Here is a 25,841-nt window from a genome sequence, read left to right on the forward strand (position 1 = left end):
GCGGTAGAGTTGCGCAACAGGGTAGTCATTAAGTCAGAAGGAATGGTGAAATGAAAACAATGTCTTGTATCGTGACAAGAGTCCATACCTCATTTGTTTCAACATTTTCGTGGAGTTAGAATGTTTATACCAATAGGTATTGATTTAATATGATTATTACTGTAGTCTTCAGTGGCATATTACTAGACCGCCTTGTACTGAGAGGGGTTTCTGATATTTTTTTGTGATTTTATGAAGAACAAATCATTCCCCTTTCGTCATTAAAATATGAACTTCTAACCAGATAACATGTTTTTTGTTTCTTTGCTTTTTACGCTCTTCTTGTTCGAGGTTCTCTTTTGAAGTATACCTAATGTGGCCAGTGAATCCACAACATGCACAGACTGGCATGATATTACAGAGACAATCAATGCAGAGTACTATTTATAATTATGCTTTGACTGGTGGTGGGTGACATGGGTCACATTTACCACTGGGGAAGGGACTGCCATACATGGAGAACTTGACACCACACATACCTGAACATGCTGACCCAGCTTCACTTGTGCTTGTGTATATTCTCATTAATCCATGTCAATTCTTTCTCAAGGCATTGAATTGATTGTCTTGGAACACATTTTGCCTCACATCGGAGGTTTCACCAGTTAATGCAACAAGACTTGGTTTCAGACTGACCAGCCTGGGCTTGCATATGATTCTTCAATCAAGCCAGACATATGCTTTCCTTGGCATCTTGCAGTCTGTTCTCGAGTGATTCTTGGTCATTTTAATTAGTGCAATTTTACGGTTTTCCCTCTACTGACCAACTCATGAAATTGTTCAAATGCAACTTGAAATGTGTAATTGGAGTGCAATTTATTTGCATCGTGGAGTGATTTCGACACAAGTCTCATTTGACACCATAGTTTGACCTTATAGTATTCCAGTCATGAGAATGAATAGTTCTTGCTCTAGTCCCTGAAGGGACGATCCAACAGTGTTCATTTCTTGCCAAAACTGTCTGTCTTGCATTTCCCTGTACACACAGTTATTGAAAACAATTTTGAGAACGACAGCTAGGGGATGGATGCTTCCTGGCCAGGATTGTTTTTGCAGCTGCTGGCTGGGGAAAATTGTACAGACACATAAGGAAGGCTGGCTTTGTCATGAAACGTCCCTTGTACTCAGTGCAGGTGGGATGGGAGAGGAAAATGATAACGATCCTGATCATTTCAATCAGTATAAAGGTGTAGGGAATCATTGAAAACGTGTAGAATAGGGGCCCTCGAGGACCAGCGTTGGTGAATCTAACATGCATGTAATCCGTGAAGCTATTTCTGGACCAAACAGTACCATTACAACGCAAGCACAGTTGTACGATTAGATGAGTTCGTGTAACAATCAAACAAAGAGCTGTGGAGGCACATTTTATTTTTGGGAACTTCGCTCTGAGTGGTCCTTAGGTCCATGTCATATTGATGCTTCTAATGCACAATAGTGTAGTAGTTGGAAAATAGCTCCTCTCCTGCTGTAATGTCTCTGAGTGATACAAGGACCACACAGCGAAGAGGTCTCTGCGAATGCGCACTGTAGTTGACGTTGGGAAGATAACACCGAAACTCCATGGGAAGTGTGTCGGGAACATCATACTCCTGGTAGCACACATTGGCGGGCCTCTCATTAGAGCAATTGTTCACATACTGACCCACTGCCAGCGGATTCTGTGGAGTGACTGTCAGCCAGGTGGTATCACTCGTCATCAAAGGGCCCATTCGATCTCTGCCACTGCATGACTTGTACACCATCTTGGAGATCCCTTTGTCATTTCCGTCAACCAAGACGCCGTCGATGCACCGAAAGACAAATGGGTTTCTGATGGATTGGAGGAGAATAGGCTCATATGGTTGGTAGATGGTACCAGGATACATGGCAACTGTTGCTCCTTTGGGAACCAAGCCCCTGGTGACAAACACTCCATTTCCTGCATCGGGAAGTGTGCTGGGCTTCCGGTCGATGCAGAATCCAAGTGATTGGAACATGGCATCGTGTACACGCCGCTCGTAGTCACTTATTACCTGGCTGTGGAAATTACCGAATTCCACACGACGATTCGTCCTGTGGAGAACTCGGAAGAAATGCAGGAGGTTCCGTGAGACCTCTTCGTCCGGGACCAACTTGTCCTCACAGCGCTCTTGAACATGTCGAAGTGTTTTCTCATTTTTAGAAATGTTTAAAACAATCCAAGGCAAAAATCGGTGCCGGTATGACTTCCACTTAAGCCGAAATCGCTCCAGTACTTTTCGAAACATTCAGAGGAACAAGGAACTAACCCTACACTGATAAATACCTAGGTTGAAACAATGACTTAATAACTTCCGACACCAGTACTGAACTATAAAAGTAGAATTGCTCCTGGCTATTCGTGGCCAAACCTTTTGTCGTTCCACCAAATCTTAAATCATAAACGTAAATATTTTCGGCATTAGTCATCGAAATTACAGGTAATTAAATCATCTCTGAAATATTACAGATCAAACAAATATCGCTTTTATTTTGAACAAAAACAACCGGAAACTTATTTGTTTCTGTAACAACTTTACAAGCTTTAGCCAGCTGGATGGGAGGAAAGGGAGCCAAGCAAAGACAAACATGGTAAGAAACGTTACTTCTTACATTAGTGCACTGCTGAAAATATCAATAATCCCGATAACGCGGTCCTTGTAGTCGACAAAAACACTTAATTGCCAGAAACAGCCCTTCTGGGTCCCACCAATCCGCAACTAGGCGCGTTAGCATGCGCTAACTAGCTGAAGGTATTGAGGCCAACTCGTCCATTCAGCTAGCGAAGCTGCTGAAGGGGTTTGAAGCCAAATGATCAGAGTTGTACACTCCTCGCAAATGACATCCCCGTAGTGTTGTCGACTTGCTCTTGGCGAAGTGTTTCCTTCCCCAAACAAATGGGAGCAAGCGGATAATCAGTTGGTCACAGTTGTCAGACAGTGTTTTGGCGTCTGATCACTGAAATGTGTGGGCTCTTTGGATGTTGATGTAGCTATTAAGTCAGTCTTGTAGTGTGCTTCAGATCTAAGATCATTTAGAACAGTTTGCCTTATTTTACATACGCAGTCTGTACTGAAGTAGACGTAAAATCGTGTGTAAAAAAATGGTAGAAATTAAATGACTTTCAATTCCTTCACTTAAGTAAAAGTAAAGGGCAGACTGAACTGTACAAAGCTCGTAACTCAAAATTATTTCCTTCCGTGGCTAAACGGGTGACTAAAATCAATTTTTCCCATTGAAACCAATTGCAATGTCAAATTTCCCCTGCATTAGTAATAAAAGTAGCACAGTTAATGCAAAAGCATCATAAAAGAGCATGTAAAGAAATAAACAGGTTTTATAAAGTGTAATTACTAGAGCTGAACAATTGATCAAATTTAAATCAATCAATCACAAAGTTGTAGAATGTAATTTGGGGGAAAAAAGGCTTCAATTTGGTTGGTTGATACGCATTATTTTTTTTAATATACACGTGTACTTCATGCACTTATTTATATAGTGTTTGGATATGTTCAGCGCTTAAAAAGTACGGTCCACGTATTTCCATATCATTGCTTCGTAAAACATGAAACGCTGAAGTGCAAAAGCCACAGATTCGTTTGCATTATTGGTGTAATCTGATTTATGCCAGTTTAGCCGGGTTTGCATGGAGCCTTGTATTTCGAACAGCATGAAACCAAATGGCCAAATGTAATGACAAAACTCCCATCGGAACAGCTCAGTGGGAATAAAAAGTCAGAATTTAAATGGAATTGTATTCATCATCAAAGGGGTTGTGTAAAGAGTTCAGTCGAAACAGCCAGGCCGTGTCAAGTCTGCACATGCCCTGTCTTGATAGTGGCGGTGTCGTTTGCACGTTTAAAAATGGCAGCGTCCTATTAGAGCTTGTCTCCGATTGGAGAACTTGTTTTGAAATACTCTGAAGGTGTTTTTTCTTCTTTTCTTTTTAATCAAGTTATTGATTAGTAAAAGTGTTAAAACAATCACTACTACTGTGCTAAATGAATTAAGTTGATGTGATTAATGTAGTGGCACATGTAAAATGCATGTCAAGAGAACCTTGAAATTAAAGAATTGCATTATAAATGGTTTTGGTTTTCGCAATATTGAGTGGGGGGGGTAATCACAATTATTCTTCAAAATTGTTCAGCACTAGTAATTACTGTGCATACTGTAGTATTTGTGTGTTGGCTGTGTGCCTTTTCGGGTGTCTCGAAATTTTGTTGTTGGTTTTTCCCCTTTTGCAGAACAAGCTGAAGTCCTCACAGAAGGATAAAATTCGCCAGTTCATGATTTTCACACAATCCAACGAGAAGACTGCACTCGTCTGTCTGTCACAACATGACTGGAAACTAGAGGTGGCCACCGACAAGTTTTTCCAAAACCCAGAGCTCTACGTTTGCAGTTTAAAAGGGGCTTTGGACAAGAAGAAGCTTGAGCAACTATACAACAGATATAGAGGTACGACTTTCAACAAATATACTCTGCATATTATCCTATTGCGGGTTGAGGAGAAAGATTGATCACAGATTACTACGCTAAAATCTTTATTGACGTATTCATTATGGATAATTTTTCCCATCTTTTTCACCCAGATCCTCACGATGACAACAAGATCGGCATCGAAGGGATCCAGCAGTTTTGCGACGACCTCGGTTTGGACCCCGCCAGTATAAGCGTTCTCCTCATCGCTTGGAAGTTCAGGGCTGCGACGCAGTGCGAGTTCTCGAAACAGGAGTTCATGGATGGCATGGCAGAGCAAGGGTGAGATGTAGGGCGATGTCGTGTTAGGGTATCGAAATCGAGTCAAGAAAGTCCAGAAATTGGGAGCCCGAGTCCGATTCTTGCGGGCTTCCCGTTGTGGTCCAAGTATGAGACGTGATCATCGACTGTCTTGTGTTTCCTCAGATGCGACAGTATAGACAAGCTAAAAGCTCAGCTACCCAAGATGGAGCAGGAGTTAAAAGACCAAGGAAGATTTAAGGACTTTTACCAGTTTACATTTAATTTTGCAAAGAATCCTGGCCAGAAAGGTTTAGGTAACGCAACTGTGACACACCAAATGATGTGCGGTAACCCGCTTTTTGTAATCTCTATTTTAAACGTGTTTTTTTTTTCTCTTCTCCCTTTTGCTTTGTTCTTCTAGATTTAGAAATGGCTATTGCATATTGGAATTTAGTATTGGATGGAAGATTCAAGTTCCTCGACCTATGGAAAACATTTTTAGTTGTAAGTACACCGTGTGCGTTCCCAAGATGCACTTTGGCATTGTTCCTTCACAAGAAGTGTTACAGGAAGTCATTCTGAAAAGGAAGTTATCTCTAACTCGCGGTCATCTCAGATTGTCGGTCTGCAGCGGCTCTAAATGACTGCGAATGGCCTTGTTTGTCGATGACAAATATTGGAACTCCAGCCAAAATGTCATCTGAAATATCTCAGTTGTCGTAGAATTTCAAAGCAATCCTACTAAAGCCTCGGGGAAAGTTCTTGCTCACCAATCTCTTTCTTTGGCTTGACTCTGCCATTTTTCTATTGTAGGAGCACCATAAAAGATCGATTCCCAAGGATACATGGAACCTGCTGCTGGACTTCAGCACCATGATCACAGATGACATGTCCAATTATGACGAGGAAGGTTCGTACCGCCTTTCAGTTTGGAATGAAAAGGTGTCTGCTCTCGGCATGGCTACAATCGGGAAAGCTATTAAATGTCGCTGGATTTAGAAGCCTGTTTTGTCATTCGATGGTGCCTTGATTTGCGAGCTCGATGCATTCAGTCACCACATTTGTAACGCAAAACACTTGGATTTCAAATCATCTATCCCCTTTGAAATGAATGGCAATGCCATTAATCCGTTCTGGCGTTCCCCCCACCTCCACCCCCAAAAAATGTCAGTGTATTTAACAACAAAAATAGCACCTTGCAGCATCGCACATAAGACAAAAACAGACCGTAACAGCATCATGACAGTATATGGGGTGAAACAAAATCCACTGCAAGGTTTGTCGTTCAGTTTTCGACTCTTAGGAAATTCAGTTATGGCTTCAGACGGCTCCAGAATCCTTTCATGCACCCTGTAACCTGATAACATGATACGCTGTCCACTGTAGTAACCGCTGTCCCCGAAAGGGTTAAAAGAGACAAAACATATTTCATATTCACCGAGAACCATCGTGGCCTCATGAATGTTTTCCCTCCGTCAGGAGCCTGGCCTGTACTCATCGATGACTTTGTGGAGTTTGCACGACCGCACGTCGGGACCAAAAGTACTGCAGTTTAAGTTCCTCTCCACAGCCCACGCAGACAAGAGAAAAGAACACGTGGCCCTCACTGAGCTGACAACTGCGTTGCCTTTTCAATCCTCAGGACTGAAATATTTTACACAGCAGAGACTTTATAGAAACACGTGCGTGAGTGAGTGTTCGTGTATGTACAAGACGGATATAAAAATAATGCATATCACTTTGTCGGTCAGCTTGTGGTGGTTTGGGGCGCTTTTAACTACAGTATTGGGATTTTTGAGAAGGGGGTGCCCAAGCCAAGCGAGATGAGGCACCGTCTCAGTTTTGGGATGTGTTTGAGCTCCGCTCCAGTGTCAACAAACACACTCTCGAACTGTAATGTCAACATTCTTTCATAATAATAATAATTTTAAATTTGACTTCTGAGTGGCATCCCGATTTTTATTTTATGATACATCTGTGACTATTTCATTTATAGCCTGTTTTTTTTTTTTTTTCAAGATCAATGCTGTTTCCTTCTTTGAACATGAAATAAATGTTTCAATTTGGTATCTTTGAAACTGCCAGCCCCGTGTGCTTCCAATAAGTCAGACCATATTCATGCAGGAATGGTTGATTTATGTGATGACAACATTTTTGGACTTAAGCACATTTCAGAATCTGTTTAACATTTACGCAAGGACAGGAGTTATCTTTACTATAGGTTACTTTTTACACGAAATATCGCTACATTTAAGTACAGAACGTGAGTGCACTACTTTGGCTACCTCTACATCCGACTGCCCAGTCCTCCCCAATCTCCCGGCATCGTTGCTAGGCGACAAGAGACGTAGTTCCAAGGGGCATCTTCTGCCATATTGTGTCATAAAGCGCCCCCTATAAGTGTTGCCTTTCAAATGATGCATTTCTGTGGTGACATCAACAGAGTCACTGTGACTACGACACCAACACGACGATGTCGTACATTCAATCAGGCCAGGGAGACGGGAGGGGGAAGTACGTTCAGCTTTTGATGTGACGAGTCAGTTGTATCCACGTACACTTTTAACTTGACGCTGCGGTCGCATCAGCCAACAAAAGAAATCCTTACCAATATAGAAACCTGACTTGCAATAAGTCAATATGGCCGCATTTGCAGCGAGAGTGTTATCCGAGATGGGCTGGGAGCAGCACTATGCCCTCCCGGTGCTGAACACCGAAAACAAGGCTTTAATAGATGAGGTGAGTATGGCCCTGATTTATTTTCTCACGACCACAGGTCAGTTTTATACCGTACATGCTTGATCTCCACGATGCAATGTGGAACAAGTGTCATTTTTTGGCGAATCATTTCAAAACGTGCCTGCAACTTTACTGAAGATGAGCGGTTTGGAGAATGAATGAATTTCAATCGTTTTTCCATATTTGTGTGGCGGACATATTTTCTGTACAACTCGTTTGAAAAAGGAAATGCTGTTTTTCTGCAACTGGAATTGGGGCCTCGGTCAAGGTGGAGGGAATTATGAGCTGTTCCAATTAGCAGTCGGGGGTGCTGAACAGCAAGTGCAGGAGCAAATTGTTGGGAATGCCATGACGCCATGTTTGTTCTCTGATCCTTCAGATATGTGACATAAAGAGGAAGCTCTTGAAACTGAAACACAAACGTGAGACTAATGACGAAAAAAAGCAATTGGGAAGCGACTGCCTGAAAAATGCCAAAAAGGAGCTGGAAATCACAGAGGTAGGTTTCATTAAAAAAAAAAAAAAAAAGTTTCTTTTGGGAATTGGCTCATCAGTCACTTTTTTTTTTTTTTTTTTTTTGTGCAAAGGCTCTGTGCAGGGCCAAAGACAGAGAAATAGAACTGGAGAAACACCTTACCGCCATTGCCGAGAGAGAAAACGGCCGCCTACGGCAAGACAATACGAAGATGGAAAACGATCTCCAGTATTTGGCGGAAAAGACAAACACTCTCGAGGTGGATTGTTTCCTTTTGATTTGAAACATTACCATAAAATTGCCAAAATGCGATGACTAACCTTTTGCCCCCTCCCCAATCCATGCTCAGAACCATAACTTCAAGGCCAAACAGAAGCTGGAGCAGTTTCGGGTGCAAATGAACTGGGACCAGCAGGCCTTGAATTCCTTTTTGGAGGAATCGACCATAAAAGACGATGACATGATGGCTATCATGAAGTATACACATCAGGATGAGCAGAGGATCAAGGTCATTAACAAATTGGCACCACGCGTTTCTTTTCGTCGTTTCCGAATCGTTCTCAACTGCGTTGGAATTGTCCGCCCCGCAGTCACTGACTTTGGCCATTGAGAGGACGACGGTGGAGGGCAATAAAAAGCACAAAGGACTTGACAAGGAAATGACCGAAACTTTAGCGGCGCAGGTACTGAAACAAAAGAATCATCCGGGGGGAAACGGAAAAGGAACTTGAGGACCGTCCGTACGTGTCGCGTTTTCCTCGCAGATTGCTATGGACAAGACGACAGAGAATTTGCAGCAGGCTCACGTGGAAACTGAGCAGATCATCCACCAGTGGGAAAACACCATCCAGCAGATGAAGCAACGAGATGGTGAAATCCATCAGAGTGCTCTGGTAAACCAATTTTGGATTGAACAATCTCAACAAAACAGAATGTGAACACACACGCTCACGCGTAACCCGCTGGTCTCGCTGTCGATCTAGAAACTGGCTGAGACCAACCAGGTGATCAGGGAAAGGAACGACACCCTGATGGAAATGAGACACCTGCAGGAGTCGCAGATGAACGACAACACAGACAAAGAGAAGAAATTGGCCGCAACCAATCGACAAACTGCAAAACTGCGACTGGACTTCAAGCAGCAGGAGAGCAATTACGTCGAGATGCAGGATGAGGTAAGGTGAAAGTCGGCGGGCGGCCCCGCGCTTTTTAACCTGAGTTCATCGACCTCTTGGCGCATCGCAATCACAGAAATTTTTGACGACATTTCGACAGCATGCGACTGTGCCGCGCGTCATCTGGAATAGTTCAAAAATTGTCTGGGCCCGACATGCTAGGTTATTTATACCCAGCACGTTGAATTGATATGGGCCAGCGCTACTGAGTGCCAAGGCGGATTTGATGGACGTAGCAACACAGGCTCAAATCGGATTGGACAAAAACGTCCACCATTCATGTACGCAAACTGGAAGTCAAGATCAAGCCTTATAAAATGAAGAGCATAGACTTTTGGGAATGTATCATAGGATCCCCCACCCCCCCAAAAAAATTCAGATGACTTTATGAAATTAAGAGAAAAAAAAAAAATAATCATTTTAAAAATAAAAGTTAATTTTTGTTCAAGATAAATTGAATCGATTTTATTGTTTCTAAATGTTTATCCTCATGTATCTGCAGCTGAAAAACTGCAAAGCCGTCATGGATAGAACAACCTCCAACGTGCATTCGATGAAGTGCCACATACGCAGGGTGGAGGAAAACATCCAGAACAACAACGAAAAGTCAGTCCAACTCAACAGGCACACCGTCTCGTGCCGAAACCCCGCAGAACAATGATCCGAGATTTTGTTTCTCGCAGACTGAATCACACCGGGGCTCAAAATGCTGCCCTTCAGGCCAAGCTGATATCTGTCACCCAGAACGCCTTGAGTGAGAAGGAGAGAGCTGCCCAGATGGAAAATTTCCTCAAGGAAGAGCAACAGGCCATCAAGGTGGGGACCTTGTACGCTTTGCTTGTTTCATGCCACCATGGCAGTTGCAAAATCAATGCCATAAAATACAAGTTGGTCATCCTCCGAGGTGGGAGGAAATCACATCACGTACGAGTTGATCCCGTTTCTTAACCTGCAAGTTTTCGGGCAAGTCGGGTCAAGTCATGACAGGTTAAGCAAGTTATAAGTCAAGCCATTCAGTTTTGCTCACTCGCATTTACCCGAGCATAAGATACTTAGCACTCAGTGGTGATACTAATTACGTTGAAATTTTTAATGAAGTTGTTTTAAAAGAATCACATTTTTAAAGAGTTCAATCAAACGTAACTGAACTGTACTTAAAAATCGTACAAAAGTATTGAATATACTGCATGTGTTATCTGTATTTGCTTCAGCGATTCCCTCTAACACCACTAGAGGGAGCGCATGTACCACTTGTGGTACTTATCATCTATTCAATCAAAGGTATGACCGATATGAAGCTTAGTTCACGTTTGACTAGTTATCGATGAAACTGAAGTTAACGCAGCCTACGATCCTTGTGGATGTTATGGTGACGGAAGAAAGTTAGTTTTGCAAAAATCATCCCTTGGGGTTGGAGCTGGTACGGATTTATGGCACGCACACTCATTTCAATGGGGAGCGATGATTTGGGTCATGAATGTTTTGCGCAAATGAATTCAAGTCGTATCTAAAGGCACCACACTGTGCTTTATTTGCTACTCACCATGCCGCTTTGTTTACCAGGAGCTAGACAACCAGCTGTGTGAACGCGGCAAGGAGCTTGTCCGCTGCAAGCAGCATGGGGAGGACTACAAGAAAAGGGAAAAGAATTATATGGCGCATTTGTTACGCAGCAAATGCACCATCAACACGTTGGAATGTCAGCTCAGGAAACAGGAGGAGTACTTACTCAAACAGATGATGATCATGAATGAAAAGGTAGGCATACCTAAAAAAAAAAAAAAACATAAAAAAAGCCATAACTACCTCAGCCCAACTGCTTACTTTCTCTCCTCATTTTTTATCTTATGCATTAGGACTCCCAGTTGATCATTTTAGATAAAAAACTAGCACGGTTGCAAGGTGTCGTCGGCGATTCCGATGAAAAGGTGGCGATGGAATTGAAGATCACGGAGCTGCTCAATTCCCTTGAGGAGAAGAAGAAGACATCCTGTAAGATCCTCGTCAAAATCAAGGAGTCCGAGGTGAGACAGCGCACAGGAGGACGTGCCAATCTTAACAAACGATGACATCATTCTTTGTATTCCTTTTTTTTTTGTCTGTGGCAGGAGGACATTCGCTATTTGAGGAAAGAGCGGGAGGATTCTGCCACTCAGAAGAAGGAGCTGTCCAACAAAGTAGCAGAACTGAAGCTGATCAATAATAATATTGAGAAAGAGCTGAAGAGACTCGGGCTCAAGAAACAGGTTGCTGATGCATGGATGCCGTGTTTGACTGAAAGAGTGCGAGCGATGCAAATTGAACATTGAAGAAAAAAAAAACCCGAATAACTCACATGACACCGCGAAATGGCGAATTGGGCCCAATTTGGACCGTTTCGCTTCGGGGTGTTCTCACTTTTGTTGCTGGCGGTTAAGACGTTAATTCCCCTCTTTTTGTGTGTGTGTGTGTGTGGGGTGGGAGGGGGGGGGGGGGAGAGGCATCTGTACGCTGCCTATTTTACATTGTAGCAAAAAGGCATTTTTCTACTCGCGTTTATGAGATACTGTATATAAAATTTACCACTGTTGATACGTTTGGGGTTTATTCTGTCCTTATTTAAAAAAAAAAAAAAATCAGTTAATGATGGATCAACTGCATTGATCATAATGCCCAGTGGCCTTTCTTCAGGAGCATATCGTGGAGCAGAACATCTCCAAGCTGGAGGTGAGGCGGAAGCGGGATCTCCTGTTCAACAAAGCCAACAGCGTGCTGTCTTTGGAGAAAAGACAATTGAACGTGAAGAAAGCAATTCACGAGAGGCAAGAGGAGATCCGAGTCTACAGCCAAATGCTCAGTCAGCAGCTGAGGACCACCGAGCAGGAGAGACAGAAAATCTGGTAAAAAAAAAAAAAAAAAAAAAAAGATGGCTAAATGTTGAAACAGAACCTTACAAAGTCCAACCCAGGTTTTCTTACGGCTTTCTATTTGGAATTTCGACTTTGTTGACAACATTGCGTTGGGTTCGCACCTGAAGCACAATTTCTTTTCTTAATTGCCATCCTCTCTAGTCTGGAACTGAATGTAAAATTGTCCAAGATTGAAGCCACGAAGAAGCATTACGAGGTTGTGACCTTTACGATGGCAGCCGAAGAGGATGACGAGGACGCCGTCAAGTCTCAAGCTCACTACATTGCCAAGGTAAGAAGATGGGAAACGTCGCCATTTCTTCTGGCACCGTCATGGAGATGCCACTCTCTTCCACTAGGCCGCGCTAGAGAAAGCCGAACTCAAGCAGCGGGGAGAGTGTCTAAATAATAAAATCCGCAAGGCCCAGCAGGAAAATAAAGCTCTGGAGAACACAACTCTGTTATTCCACATCAGCAACACCGGATTTCACACAACAGTCGTCAAAGCGAAAGAAGCCAGTATGTAAACTTGACGGTAACGTTCTTATCGCTGGCAATGATTCGTGAGAATAGTTTGCTTGTAAAACCTTTGATCTTGTGTGATTGTCCCTTTTTGCCCCAATACTGTTTCCCAAGTTTCTCTACTGATAGAAACCGTTCAAACTTAACATATGCAGTGGTGCCAGACAGCCAATATACTTAAAGGCATGTTTTTGTGTCTATCGGTAGAAGTGCATTATGCCGCCCCCTGGTGTCCAACGCTCACACATCCAAAGGAATGGCACAATGTCCATTGAAGTGAAGAAAAAAAGAAGTCGTGAATTCCCATGCATTCCTTACACTCTTTAATTGCCATTTCTGTGTTTTGGGTCAACTGTAATCGTAAAAAATGTGCTTTTTATATTTTAAAATACATTACAAAAATGTTGATATTTCAGAGGGCATTCTGAAACGGATTCATAGCATTGCCATTCATTTCACTACGAGTGTTGAGATCTCTTAATTATAAATGTGAGAGTAAGAAATTGAGAAAAAGATAAATAATAGATGTGTGTTTCCACGTCAGCTCCAGATTATCAGGAAAAGTTCAAGCTTGAAGAGCAGCTGCAGGTAGCCGAGGAAACGCTGGGGTCCAAAAGGCAGATGGCTAAAAAGCTTCGTGAGGACCTACAGGTACTGCAAGCAAGGATTTAACAAACAATCTATTTATGACAACAAACCTTTTTAAGAAGGGTCGGTAACATGACGAAGTTGCATTTCCATTCTTTAGCCTTCAATGTTGAACTTCCAACGTGTTGGCATTTCTCTCCCTCATATTTGACGTGACAAATCGAGATTCATTCGATCATCTATTATCAATTTAACAGCTCGCCAGATCCCAAATCCAAAGTGATGCGATGCTGCTCTCTGCTGGCATCTGTCATGACAGTTACGTCGAAACTTGGATTTCTCAAACAAGCTGGGCGCGACCCTCTTCCTCTTTCTTTAGCATTTTTCTCCTGTTTTGTCTTAGGAAATTAACAGTGCCTTGAAGAATCGACTACAAGCCAAGCAGGCTTTGGAGAAGGAAGTCATGCAAATAATGGAATTTAATGATTCTGTCAATGACATGCTGCTTGCTGCCACCAAGTACAAACCTCAGCTTAAATCGGCACTGGTGCAACACTTTCAGCAGGTTGGGCTCTTCGCGCCGTTTCGTGTGTTTGTCATCAATGAGGTCGTGTGTGTGTGTGTGTGTGTGTGTGTGTGTGTGTGTGTGTGACATTTTGAAGAATCCCAAGTGGTAAATAGATGGAGATCAGTGATGCCCAAACAACTGTGTGGGACCCAGTTGGGCCGAAAAAGATTATTGAGTCCAAATAATATATCCTTGTTCATCAATCTATGCCAGCGATGTACAGTGACAACGTTCTTCCACTAGATGGCAGAGGGGTGCATTTTAAACTGCGGACAACTGAGCCGAATAATAGATTTGCGTTCACGTTTCGCACTAGTTGCTAAACGTGGAAGTGAATCGAGATAAGATCATTATTTTGATCGTGATACGTTTTACTGTCGTTGTTGCCGTGTGATTTTTCGGATGTAAAATATGCACCTCGCGTCAAGATTGGTAAACTTGGATGTTGATATTATCGCGATGCAATAATGCTTACGTATGTGCTTCTTTCAGGCCAGTCTGCCTTTTCCCTCTCGTGCTGTCTCTGGCATGAGTCGAAGGTCCAACCTTGTCAGCAGCTCTCTCTCTGCAAGGTCAAACACACCTTCATTTTTAAAAATGTTTTTTTTTTTTAAAATATACTTAAAACTGTTTCTGGGTGTGTAACTCTAGTCTTCCCTCGCCATCATAGGTGTGCTGCACTCTCAGCCAGCAGCCGCAAGCCTTCTGATGAGCCGGACCCCACTGTGAAGACCGTGATCCTGGGCCAGGATCTTCCCTAACAATTTTGAGCTCGTGACCTTTTGGATGGTCAGCAACTTGGCCATTGACCTCCTCTCATTGAGAGAGAGCGCATTGGATGATTGTTAGTCCTTACACACATGAGTGAAAAAGGCAGAAACATAGACTATTGGAAGCTCTTTTTTTAAAAATACATTTTACCTTTTAAAAAGGGCAATAGTGTGCGATAGTCCTTTTAGATCAGATACTTGAGTGACATGTAAAATGATATATTTGCCCCTCCCAGTAGCTTCTAAAGATTCTGACTGAACCCTAAAATATGTGAGTTTAACTGGAATTTGCAACATTAAATTCGGGGAAAAACAAATTTTGACTTGACAATTGAGTGGAAGAACTTGTTGCTCTTCTTAACATGCTTCAGTCCAAATTTTCCCCTTGATAACAAATAAAGCAACAATTACAGCACAGCCGTTGTCTTGTGAGTCATTGAATAATTTTGACAATGATAAATTTGGAAAAACACATTTTGAAAATTGTTGACCGAAAATGACAACATTTCTGTATTTGTCCTGTGCTAGAGGGCTTTAAACCTAGCTGCCTGCTGCCTCCTCCTGGTGCTCATCTTTGGGGAGGGGGAAAAAAAAAGAAGCCTGAATGGTTGCTAGGAGCGACTAACAACAAACAGCAGTCCTCGCAGCTTACAGCAAGAAGCTACGGATAGTAACGCAGCGAGAAAAAGAAAAAAAATTACAACCTTAGAGCTCAAATTAGATCTTCATCTTGGGGTGACTCGAGATTGATGTGCAATGTTGAGTCCCGCTTTGGCAGTTTTTCCAGAGATGAGCTGGGAGGAATGTTACGCTGTTCCCGGGGCCAATGTTGAAAACAAGGCTTTAATTGAAGAGGTGAGAGATTTTATTTATGAAATATACCACAATTGCTATCTTATTTATTTTGTATTTGCAGGATTAACGGAGTGTCTGAATAATATTACGCTGAAAAAAAAAATTCTGTCAAAAGAAACAAGAAAAAAAATCATGAAATTAGGGATATATTTGAATGTGGGCAAGATTTTTCCCACCATTCAAGTCATCTGATGACGTCTTCACAGATCCTCAGGAAGAGGAAGGAACTATCGCAATTGATAAGCAGGAGAGAAAATCATAAAGACCAAACACAACTGGCAACGGAATTCCTGAAACACGTTGAAGCAGAGCTGCACAATTTGGAGGTATTTGCGCCCTGCCCCCCCCACCCCCACCCCCCAACGATGCAGAGAACGTGTCATTTATATGCAAACGCTCTGATGAGTAGCTACGGTATATCCTGTGTGGTTATTGTGCCAAGGCCCTATGCCAGGCCAAAGACAGAGAAGCAGATCTGGAGACGCACTTCACTGCCATCGCCCAGAGAGAAATTGGCCACCTGGCGCAGGAAACCGCTCAGATGCGAAATGAGCTTCGATCTTTGGCCGAGAGGAAGAACACGCTTGAGGTCTATCAATTGCCAACCGTTTCGGTTTGCGGCGGCGTGACCGCTATATTAATCTTTTGTCTGCGTCGTCAGGATCACATCTTCAAGGCGAAACAGAAGCTGCAGCGCTTTCGCACTCAAATGAACTGGGACCAGCGGGCCATGGATTCTTTTTTGGAGGAGTCGGCACGAAAAGAGGACGACGTGATGGCCATCGTCAAGTATTCGCAGCAGGATGAACAGAGGATCAAGGTCAGGAGAAGAGCTCGTGTTTGAAGGTCTCTGAAAGCCCAATAAAATCTCTTGTTGATCTCACAGGGCCTCACTTTGGCCATCGAGAGGACAACGCTGGAGGCCAATAAGAAGCGCAAAGCTCTTGACATGCAAATGACTGAAAATTTATCTGTACAGGTACGACGCAGCAAGACGCATGTTGAATTTGTGCATCTTTCTTGTGTTTATAGCCGAGGTGGGTCTATTATAACTTTTTGTGGCTTGTGTCGTACCCCCAAAACTTTTTGTCATATAGAATCCCTTCACTCATATGCGTTGACGAGTCACTGAAAGTAGGAAATGTCTTTATTTTTAATTCAAATGAAAAATAAATATTTTGGCTTGAAAATAAGATAAATACAAAATAATAATGATACTGTAATAATAAAGCTTCCTTTGTTAAATATTCTGTAACTCTTATAACATATACTGCACAAAATAAAATAGAGCCCCCTTGACTAAGCTCCTTTTAATCAGTCGTTTAAATGTTAAATATCAAGAACAAAACACTGAAAAGAACACCCCCCCGCCACCCCCTGCACAGACAAACCCAGAAAAAAAAAATCCAAACCCAACAAAACTCATGGAGACAAAGTTTATACCAATGCCCCAAAAGTGGTCTCATTCACCAAAAGTAAAGAAAACAAAAAAAAAACAAACCCCAGAACATTTTTGGTCTATGTGTGTTTGATATTTATTTGTATTTTTTTGCATATGAGGATTTTTATGAGTGAAAGTGACAGTTTTCTTTTATCTGTATAGATGAGTTACATGTCATTTTTAGCCTGTTGGCACCTGATATATCTCATATATACCTCACATATCGAAGAACAGATTGGACAGAGTGGAATCGCAAATTTCCCATTGTTCCTGTCAGATTGCTTTAGACAAGACAACGGAGCATTTGCAGCAGGCTCATCGGGAAACCGAGAAGATCATGCACCAGTGGGAAAACACCATCCAACAGATGAAGCAAAGAGATGCTGATACACAACACTGGGCTCTGGTAACCAACCAAACAACATTTCTAACACAACGTGAACACCGTTTGGGTTTTTCCTGACGATAGATAACATTCAGAGATGGACCATTCCGCCTGATTTCGGTTTGAAAATGAGTTTCCCATTTTTTGAACAAGCAGGATGGTACCATCGCTGCCTTTATTTAACCCAGGAAAAAAGAAGCACAAAACACACCCGCACAACACAGACGAGTCCATCCATCATTCCAGAATCTCGCAGAGACCAACCGGCTCATCAGGGAAAAGAATGGCCAGTTGACAGAAATGAAGCACTTGTACGACTCGCAGATGAACGACAACAAGGAAAACGAGAGGAAATTGACCGCAGCCAATCGTCAGGCTGCAAAACTGCGGCAGGAACTGAAGGAGCAGGAGAAGAATTATTTGGAGTTGAAGGATGAGGTAAACATTTTCGGAGCCGAGATGAAATCGTGTGCTGTGAATCTCTAACGAAAATTCTGCCGAGATCACTGGTCAATAGAAAACTTAATCCAAAGATGGTTTTATGTGTCCCCAAGCATATTTTGACACTGATTTTAAGAATGTCAATCAAGGTTTGGAGGTATTTACATTTTTTTTTTTTTTAAGTTTGACCTGTATAAAAGCTTGCGCAATATAGATTTTACTCTTTGTGATTATTTCTTGGTATGATGTTTCAGGGAAAAAAAATCCACTTGTTGCTGAACCTAACACGTAATTCATAAATCTGATTAAATATGTTGCTATATTTCATATATTATTTCAAAATTATTTTTAGTAGTATGAAAACCTGACATGAAAAAATTAGGGCAGATTGGGAATCAGAAGATATTATTTCAAAATTATTTTTAGTAGTATGACATGAAAAAATTAGGGCAGATTGGGAATCAGAAAAAAAAATCTTGAAATGTTGACTTGCTTTTCTGATCCAAAAAATGGAGAAAAAAATTCTTGGCCAGTGTCATGATTTGAGGTCCACCCCAAAAAAAGTTGTTTATTGCCTTCAGATGCCACAAGATGGTGGCAAAGCACTTTTTCAAATTAGACAAGAGTTAATTAAGCTCCTCCCATCACTTCAAGATGCCACAAAATGGCACCCAACCTATATTGTATACATTTTCATACATTAGACATGGCTTTGGCCTGAGCACAAACTCAACAAATCATAAAGGATAAGTCCCCTCTCACCCCCCAAAAAATCCATGAAAACATGAATATGCAGTATTTTAACTGAGCTGATTGTGTATTTGACTTGTTTGACACGTTTGCAGGAAAAAAGCTGCAAAACCTCGCTGGATAAAACAGCTTCCACCGTGGAGTCAATGAAGTCCCACATCGCCAGGCTCAAAGATCAAATCCAGAAAAACAATGTCAAGTCAGTCACATTTCATCCGTTCTTTGCCACAGCTGTCAATGGAAGACATTGTAGGGACTGGGAAACAAGTTGTTTCTTCATGTCTGATGGTAGACTCAAGCAAACCTTGAGCCAAAATTCGGCCCTTGAGGAGAAGCTGAAAGCTGTGACGCAGAACGCCCTGAGCGAGAAAGAGAAAGCTGCCCAAATGGAACAGTTCCTCACAGACGAGGAGCAGGCCATTAAGGTGAGGAATCATGTGATCACTTATAAATGAAGAAGGACAAACATTGCCGGATATGCGCTGATGTTACCCAAATAGTTCCCAAAAGGCCTTTTAAAAGAAAATAGATATTTTTTTTCTTTTGTACAAGGAGTTGGATGTCCAACTGCGTGACTGCAGGGAGGAGCTCTTCCGTTGTAAGCAGCATGTTGACAACCTCAAGAGAATGGAGAAGGACTCTTTGGCACAAGAGTTGTGGGGCAAATCCACCATCAGCAATTTGGAACGAAAGCTCAGCAAACAGGAGAAGCATTTGAGGAGGCAGCAGATGATCATGAGTGAAAAAGTATGCTGGGCCAAAACTGTGATTTGAAATCAGATGGTAGCACGTCTTTTCTTTTGGCACACTTGCGTTGTAGGACTTCCAGATCGTCTTTCTGGAGAAGAAGCTCGCTCGACTGCAAGGCGTTCACGACTCGGATGAGAAGCAAGTGTTAGAAATGAAGATGGGTGAACTGACCAAAGCCCTCGACGACATGATGAAGACGTCCGGCAAGATCATCAACGCAATCAAAGAATCTGAAGTCAGCCTGCGTACGGGAGAATTCACCAATCTTGACCACATTTTTCCAGTTGTCATTGCATAGTTTGTCGTTGACAGGGTGACATTCGCTATTTGAGGAAAGAGAATGACAAGTCAGCAGCCGAGAAGGAAGAACTCTTCAACAAAGTTGAAGAGTTGAAGCTCATCAACAATAATACTGAAAAAGAGCTGAAGAGACTTGGCCTCAATAAGCAGGTACTGCACTCTGCAAAACAGTTGACTCTGTTTTTATATGACCACCTGAAGGAATTCTCGTGTGACAGTAAAAAAAAAAAAAAAAAAAAATCTTCAAGCTCACTGACACACCCAGACACCTGGAGGTGAAAATCCCGAGAGGCAAACTCAACAATATTGTTAACGCAGCGCAGTGCAACCGAGGAGTTTTTGCATTGAATCCACTTTTGTGGGTTGCGCTTAGAAAGTCGAGATATTGGCATGGCTCAAACACCAGTCGTCAATGTTGCCATTCGACCCACGGTTGAAGAACTTCCAAGTTGTGCCAAATTTACTGAAAAATTGCATCTTTAGGGACGGTCAAGTTAAGCTAACTTGTCACGGTTACTTGTCGCTCCTCATCAGGAACAGCTCGTAGAGCAGAACATCTTCAAGCTGGAGGTGAAGCGCAAGAGGGACCTTCTGTTCAACAAAGCCAACGGCGTGCTCTCGTTGGAGAAAAGACAACTGAATGTGAAGAAAGCCATCCAAGGGAGGCAAGAGGAGATCAAAATCTACAGTCAAATGCTCAGTCAGGAGCTGAAGACCACCGAGCAGGAGAGACAGAAAATCAGGTGAAACTTCGACTGTCATTCTCGTTTATATCGGTGCTCATTTGTTAAGTCCCAAGTCCCGACCTTCAAGTTTCGGGCAAGTTAGCGCGGCAAAAAGCCAATGAATTTAAAAGTGATTTTTTCACAGCGCTGACCTGAACAGAAAGTTGTCCAAAATTGATGGCGTGAAGAAACATTTTGAAGTTGTGACCTTTTCAATGGCAACCTCTGGGGAGGATGAGGAAGATGTGGTGAAGTGTCAAGCTCGCTACATTGCTGAGGTGACAGGACTTTTTTGGGTGCTCAGTTAAGATTGGGAAACCACCTGTGTAACCATATTGCATTTTCCCCCCTTCCCACAAGGCGGCGCTACAGAGAGCAGAACTGATGGAGCAGGCGGAATGTCTGACTGCCAAAATACGCAAAGCCGAGCAAGAAAATAAAGCTCTGCAGAACACAACGCTGCTGTTCAATGTCAGCAATTCAGGATTCCACACGTCGGTCGCCAAAGCAAAAGAATCCAGTCAGTCAATGTTGTTGTCAGTCGCTTTAGGAATAGCTTACAAGCCTCATCCTTTGGATGATTTATTTGGACCACTTCTAATTCTTTTGTCAGGCCCAGAATACCAGGAAAAAATCAGGACTTTAGGAATAGCTTACAGGCCTCTCCTTTGGATGATTTATTTGGACCACTTCTGATTCTTTTGTCAGGCCCAGAATACCAGGAAAAAATCAGGATGGAAGAGCAGCTACGTTTGGTTGAAAGCACACTGAAGTACAAGAGAAGACAAGTTGGAGAGCTTCAGCAAGACCAACTGGTTATTTTATTTTTATCACTGAGCGTTTTCCCTCACTGGATTCCCTACAGTTGGAGTCCTAAATCATCGACTGAATGCACATGCAAAAGCTCAATGTTGTTTCCTGAATTTTAAATGAAGGGGCAGGGGGAGAAGGGCAGCAAAATAGGCCAAAATCCAGATCCTATAGGGTGAGGCAGACAAGATGATTACTAGGTGTGGCTTAACCAAGTAAATGTCGAAATAATTTGTCATTTGACATTTAAACATTTCTACAGAGGTATAGTGTGGCTGCTCTAATTTCCTGAGGTGATCATTATAGTTGATGACTGTAGGGAGAGCCCTGGAGCAGCATCGTTGTGTGGAAGTGTTGCAGGTTGGAGACGACTACCATGAAAATATTATCTTTCGTCATCGATCCATTTGGAGGACATTGATCATAATAGAACTCAGTGGGCAGAATTTTACCTCTTTAGCATTAAAAATAATTTTGTACTTATTCTTACAATTCCATTTTGTCTTCATTTCATGTTATATCACAAAGGCAAATTGGGTGTCTGTTTTTTTTGTGTTTGTTTTCCATTATAGTTGATGACTGTAGGGGGAGCGCTGGAGCAGCATCGTTGTGTGGAAGTGTTGCAGGTTGGAGACTACCATGAAAACATTATCTTTCGACATCGATCCATTTGGAGGACATTGATCATAATAGAACTCAGTGGGCAGAATTTTACCTCTTTAGCATTAAAAATAATTTTGTACTTATTCTTACAATTCCATTTTGTCTTCATTTCATGTTATATCACAAAGGCAAATTGGGTGTCTGTTTTTTTTGTGTTTGTTTTCTGAGTCGACCAAGGAACTGACTTCTGCACTTTTCGCCTTTCTGGTTTTGTTCAGGAACTGAACAACACCTTGGACAGTCTCCTACGGGCGAAACAGGTGGAGAACCAAAAGATCGAACACACACAGTCCGTCATCAGCAAATTGAATCGGGAGGTTGCCTCTCAGCAGGAAAAGATTAACAGAGCCACAAAACAGGTTTGATGTTGTGACCGATTTCTTTTCGTTACTGGACTGTACATTTCGTTGACATGTATCATCATTGCAGAAGTTCTCTTTAACATACCGTAAATGTTTCTCACGTTTCTGTGATTACCCAGTGCTCTAAACTAACACAAAAGATCCGCTGCTCAAGAAACACCAAGTCAGAGACTTTCGAGGAGAAGGACGTCAAGCTGAGACAGTTAAAAGATTTAGACAGGAGTATCAACAAGATGCTTCATGATGCCACAAAGGACAGACCTGACCTCAGATCAGTATTGGAGAAGTACTTTCTACAGGTAAACCGCAGGAAAATGATATGATGCAGCCTTTAGCGTGGGATTTAGTATTTAATTAAAACAAATAAATAAATAGAAATGTTAAAAAAAAATTATGTTGAATTTCCTTTCTCTCTCAGACCAACTTGTCTTTTCCGTCTCCTCCGTCCACACCCGGCAGCCACAGAAGCTCCAAGACCAATTCAGCTCGCATTTCCACCTCTGCCAGGTCTGACACACACATTTGGAGCCCTATTTTTGTGATCAATGCAATTCTGGTGCGAAGTGCAGTCTTAACTTTGCACATGGTTGGAATGTTCCCTTTTTTGCGGGGTATTTTCCTAGACTCACAAATGTGGAAGAGGGCAACAGTTTCAGGATGGGATCAAATTGATACTGGGTGTTGACTTTGAAATAAACATTCAATCAATAAAAAAGTGTCAATGTCTAAATGTACTGTCCTCCAACCTGCAGGTCTTCAGCTTCCTCAGCCAGCAGACGCAGCACCTCTGCCCCTCAGTCTTCTTTAGTGAAGACTGTTGCCCTCAGTCTGGATCTACCTGTTCCATCCCCTCCTTTTTCAGTCAGCGGGGGCTCCAGCTCAGCCAACAGCAACTTGAAGAATCCATAGTATGATACTATGCCAGGTTTTTATGCTATAAAAAAATAGACCAAAATAAATCATTTCAAAACTTTCCCCACCTTTAATGTGGAATACAAACCGTACAACTCATTTGGAAAAAAAAAAAAAAAAGCTTTTTGAGAGGAGGCGCAAGTGAAGCATGCTAGGGGCTTTTTTTTCCTTCTTCAGCTCACTATGGCCCCAGCTTAGTCAAGATGGAGGGAATTATGAACGGTTCCCAAAAAAAAAAAAGGAGTCAATATTCGCACAAAATCTTGATGTACCTGTTACGAAGCAAAACAAAATAAAAGGTCAGGAAAAGCCTGCTACAACATTTGTAAATAATATGGCACTCCAAAGAAAAAATGCTGAATTAACAACCACAAAGATTCAGATAAGCTAACAAATTTGCAAAAAATAACAAGACAGCCTCCCCTCGGTGTCACAGTGTTAAAACCCTTGAAACAACGGAAATATAACCAATAAATCATCTAGAAATTGTCATCATTTTAAACTTCTGAATTCATTCTCAACAGTTTTACATGAAAAATGGCAGGAATGTGCATCGAAAGCATGAACGTGAACTATTACAGCGGCCGCAGCTCACACGGTAAAGTGGTGACATGAAAGAATTCAAACCTGCTCGCACGGCATTTGTCACAGCTACGTTTCTCACGCAAGTGACCCCCTGAGAACAAATCCATTTAGGGGCGGGGGGGGCTTTTAAATGGTGAGTCGAAGCTTGAGGCCCTCCAAAGAGTCAACAGACCATTTACATTGAATCTAAAGAGCCCTGTAGTATTTGAGCCCCGAGCAGCTGTGATGTCATTTTCCGTCAGCAGGTGGCAAAATGGCTGCTCCCAGAGATGGTTAAAAACGGGTAGATTTTGCTGCTTTATTCATTTTCAACAAACGCAATGTGAAACAGAATACTCTGATTAGTGGGTGCACACACAATATATTATTATTAAAGAAAATGCTAAGGTTCACTTCTTAATGTTCTTGAAGTCAGTTTTATGGAGTGCTGTTTTCCTTAATTAAAAACACACCTTTGTCAAAATTGGTGTTGTTTTCTTTGAGGATGCTGAATTATGGCATTTCCAATCATTTAAGTGGGGGATCCGTGCTTGGAACTTAAAATCACTCTAATCGCAACTCGTGTGTGTTTTGAGTTCCAAGCATGGTCGGGAACACATTGGACTTGTATCTCAAGGCACCTTTTTGTTGTACAGATATCAGACATGCTGCTGAGAATTGCCTTCCCATTTTAAACCTCGGTGATACTCTTTATTGTTAGAACGAATGTCACATTTGATTCCATCCGGAAGACTTCATAGAGCTGAAACACACAAATAATTGAATCGTATGTTTAGGTCTCATGCTGGTGCATAAACAAATTACTGTGACTTGTGGTTTCAAGTTAGTTACCTTGTCCAAAAATGCTTGTGTTGGCATGCCATGTAACTCAATTTCAGACAGAACTCTCGTCTCCAAAATGGCCATCACGTCTACAGGCAAACACAAAATGACATAATTTCAGAAGAATTCAAACAAGTGCCTATATGGAAGTTTCAAGCAGAAAAAAAGCGCACTTGCCTAACTTTGTCGGAGACGTTGACTTTGGGGCTGTCTGCAGCCCTACTGCGACTAAAGAGGTCACAGTGATCAAGAATGATTTTGCTTGTTGGATTGTTTTGTTTCTATCCTCTCGCCATCACTGAAAATGCTTTAAATAAGAGGGTTGAGACGAGTTGAATTTACTCACTTATTTGTGTAGCACATGAGGTCAGAGACACAACAAACAGGATCAGCAGAAGCATCAAGAAGATGACAAAGTCCTGCCGGATAAAAACAGCTGTGAAATCAGTTGTGGAAAAATGTTCCTTCTCTTCTCTCCAGGCTCCTCTGACCACTTGCGCTCTGTACCAGGAAATGAAACCTCATCGTCACTCACCAGTTGTGTGAACACTGCGGTATTGTTGTCCTCTACCTTTGTCTTTGTCAACTATGGAAAGTGAGAGGGGTTCGTGCAAAATGAAGTCTCTGCTTTGAAATTGATCATGGGAAAAAAAAAAAGCTAACGACCCTGTCAAGTGAATTCAGAGATATGTTTCTAAATACGAGCGGAGATGATTACCGGCACTGAAAACGTGCAAAGACTGACAACTACTTCTCAGCACAAGCACTAAATTCAATATTTTTGACACAAGTATCTTTTAAGTACAGAGCGTGAATACTGTACTTGTCATTTGTTTCGAAACACGAGCGGAGATGATTACCGGTACTGAAAACGTGCAAAGACTGACAACTACTTGTCAGCACAAGCACTAAATTCAGTATTTTTGACACAAGTATCATCTTTTAAGTACAGAGCGTGAATACTGTACTTGTCTTTGTTGCCCACTGTGTATGATTAACTGAGGAACTTAACTGTCAAGAGAAAGGGGAAAACCCTGCTCTGATTTACGACCGATATAACCCAAGAGGAAAATGCGGCCATTTCCCGGTCAAAAGCAAAACGAGTTGCCTTGTCGATTCAAATGTTTGCTTTAATTGCAATTTTCCTCTCATATTGAGGCTACATTGGTTTCATATTCCCATGTCCCTCTTGCGTTAATTCATTCGGGATGGTCCTCTGCTGCAATATTCCCCATGAACTCTGAGTTGTCCTTTTAAGCCGTCACATTTGTCGGAGTGGACAGAAGGAGCCCGTGCAGTGCAGCATATTCCGGTTCGTGGTGATCTGGTTATGATGGACCTGAGATTCCCGTTTACAAGTTTGGCCATTATTCTTGGAGCAACACTCGCCATCTCGCTGGCGAACGGCACAGCGCAGTGCAAAATCAAGTGGTAGGATGTTTTTTTTTTTTCTTCTGTATTTTAGATTTGCAATGCATTGCATTTAGCTAGCATGTCATCGTATGCTTCTTTATTTGAGCATCATTCTGTAACAAATTATTTTCATTATTT

At 42.1% G+C, this 25,841-nt stretch overlaps 4 protein-coding genes and 1 long non-coding RNA gene across 6 annotated transcripts; 3 read left to right on the forward strand and 2 right to left on the reverse strand.

The window, feature by feature from the left end:
- Positions 1–830: 830 nt before the first annotated feature.
- setd9 (SET domain containing 9) lies at positions 831–2,422 on the reverse strand. Its single transcript, XM_019877790.1, has one exon. The coding sequence runs from the start codon at positions 2,286–2,288 to the stop codon at positions 1,464–1,466; it is 825 nt and encodes a 274-aa protein (XP_019733349.1). The 5' UTR covers positions 2,289–2,422; the 3' UTR covers positions 831–1,463.
- A 111-nt stretch (positions 2,423–2,533) lies between these two features.
- On the forward strand, positions 2,534–6,728 carry dcun1d1 (DCN1, defective in cullin neddylation 1, domain containing 1 (S. cerevisiae)). The gene is made up of 7 exons (XM_019877791.1): positions 2,534–2,631; positions 4,287–4,500; positions 4,635–4,803; positions 4,948–5,078; positions 5,186–5,268; positions 5,578–5,674; positions 6,244–6,728. Exons 1-7 carry the CDS (start codon positions 2,629–2,631, stop codon positions 6,318–6,320), a joined length of 774 nt encoding a protein of 257 aa, XP_019733350.1. The 5' UTR covers positions 2,534–2,628; the 3' UTR covers positions 6,321–6,728.
- A 234-nt stretch (positions 6,729–6,962) lies between these two features.
- LOC109520515 (coiled-coil domain-containing protein 39-like) lies at positions 6,963–14,792 on the forward strand. The gene is made up of 19 exons (XM_019877792.1): positions 6,963–7,503; positions 7,883–8,002; positions 8,091–8,237; positions 8,328–8,486; positions 8,569–8,661; positions 8,743–8,871; positions 8,962–9,153; positions 9,656–9,759; positions 9,837–9,969; positions 10,717–10,911; positions 11,010–11,177; positions 11,262–11,399; positions 11,824–12,032; positions 12,204–12,333; positions 12,401–12,560; positions 13,108–13,214; positions 13,555–13,716; positions 14,212–14,291; positions 14,390–14,792. Exons 1-19 carry the CDS (start codon positions 7,405–7,407, stop codon positions 14,478–14,480), a joined length of 2,616 nt encoding a protein of 871 aa, XP_019733351.1. The 5' UTR covers positions 6,963–7,404; the 3' UTR covers positions 14,481–14,792.
- On the reverse strand, positions 10,330–22,823 carry LOC109520516 (uncharacterized). The gene is made up of 3 exons (XR_002169194.1): positions 22,718–22,823; positions 10,883–10,921; positions 10,330–10,781 (listed from the first exon to the last, which is right to left on the reverse strand). It is a non-coding gene; the product is annotated as an uncharacterized LOC109520516 (long non-coding RNA).
- On the forward strand, positions 15,008–22,905 carry LOC109520508 (coiled-coil domain-containing protein 39-like). Of its 2 annotated transcripts, XM_019877780.1 has the most exons (20): positions 15,008–15,344; positions 15,551–15,670; positions 15,787–15,933; positions 16,006–16,164; positions 16,231–16,323; positions 17,063–17,191; positions 17,417–17,608; positions 18,457–18,560; positions 18,654–18,786; positions 18,914–19,108; positions 19,182–19,346; positions 19,424–19,561; positions 19,946–20,154; positions 20,282–20,414; positions 20,497–20,656; positions 20,845–20,951; positions 21,828–21,968; positions 22,091–22,270; positions 22,390–22,478; positions 22,724–22,905. In XM_019877780.1, the coding sequence occupies exons 1-20, from the start codon at positions 15,246–15,248 to the stop codon at positions 22,878–22,880; spliced, it is 2,850 nt and encodes a 949-aa protein (XP_019733339.1). In that variant the 5' UTR covers positions 15,008–15,245; the 3' UTR covers positions 22,881–22,905. The 2 variants fall into 2 exon arrangements, with proteins under 2 accessions (XP_019733339.1, XP_019733338.1); XM_019877779.1 differs by lacking the exon at positions 22,724–22,905 and having other exon boundaries at positions 22,390–22,719.
- Positions 22,906–25,841: the final 2,936 nt, after the last annotated feature.

The sequence above is a fragment of the Hippocampus comes genome, unplaced genomic scaffold, assembly GCF_001891065.2.
Source record: "Hippocampus comes isolate QL1 unplaced genomic scaffold, H_comes_QL1_v1.1 scaffold317, whole genome shotgun sequence".
Taxonomy (NCBI): Eukaryota; Metazoa; Chordata; class Actinopteri; order Syngnathiformes; family Syngnathidae; genus Hippocampus; species Hippocampus comes.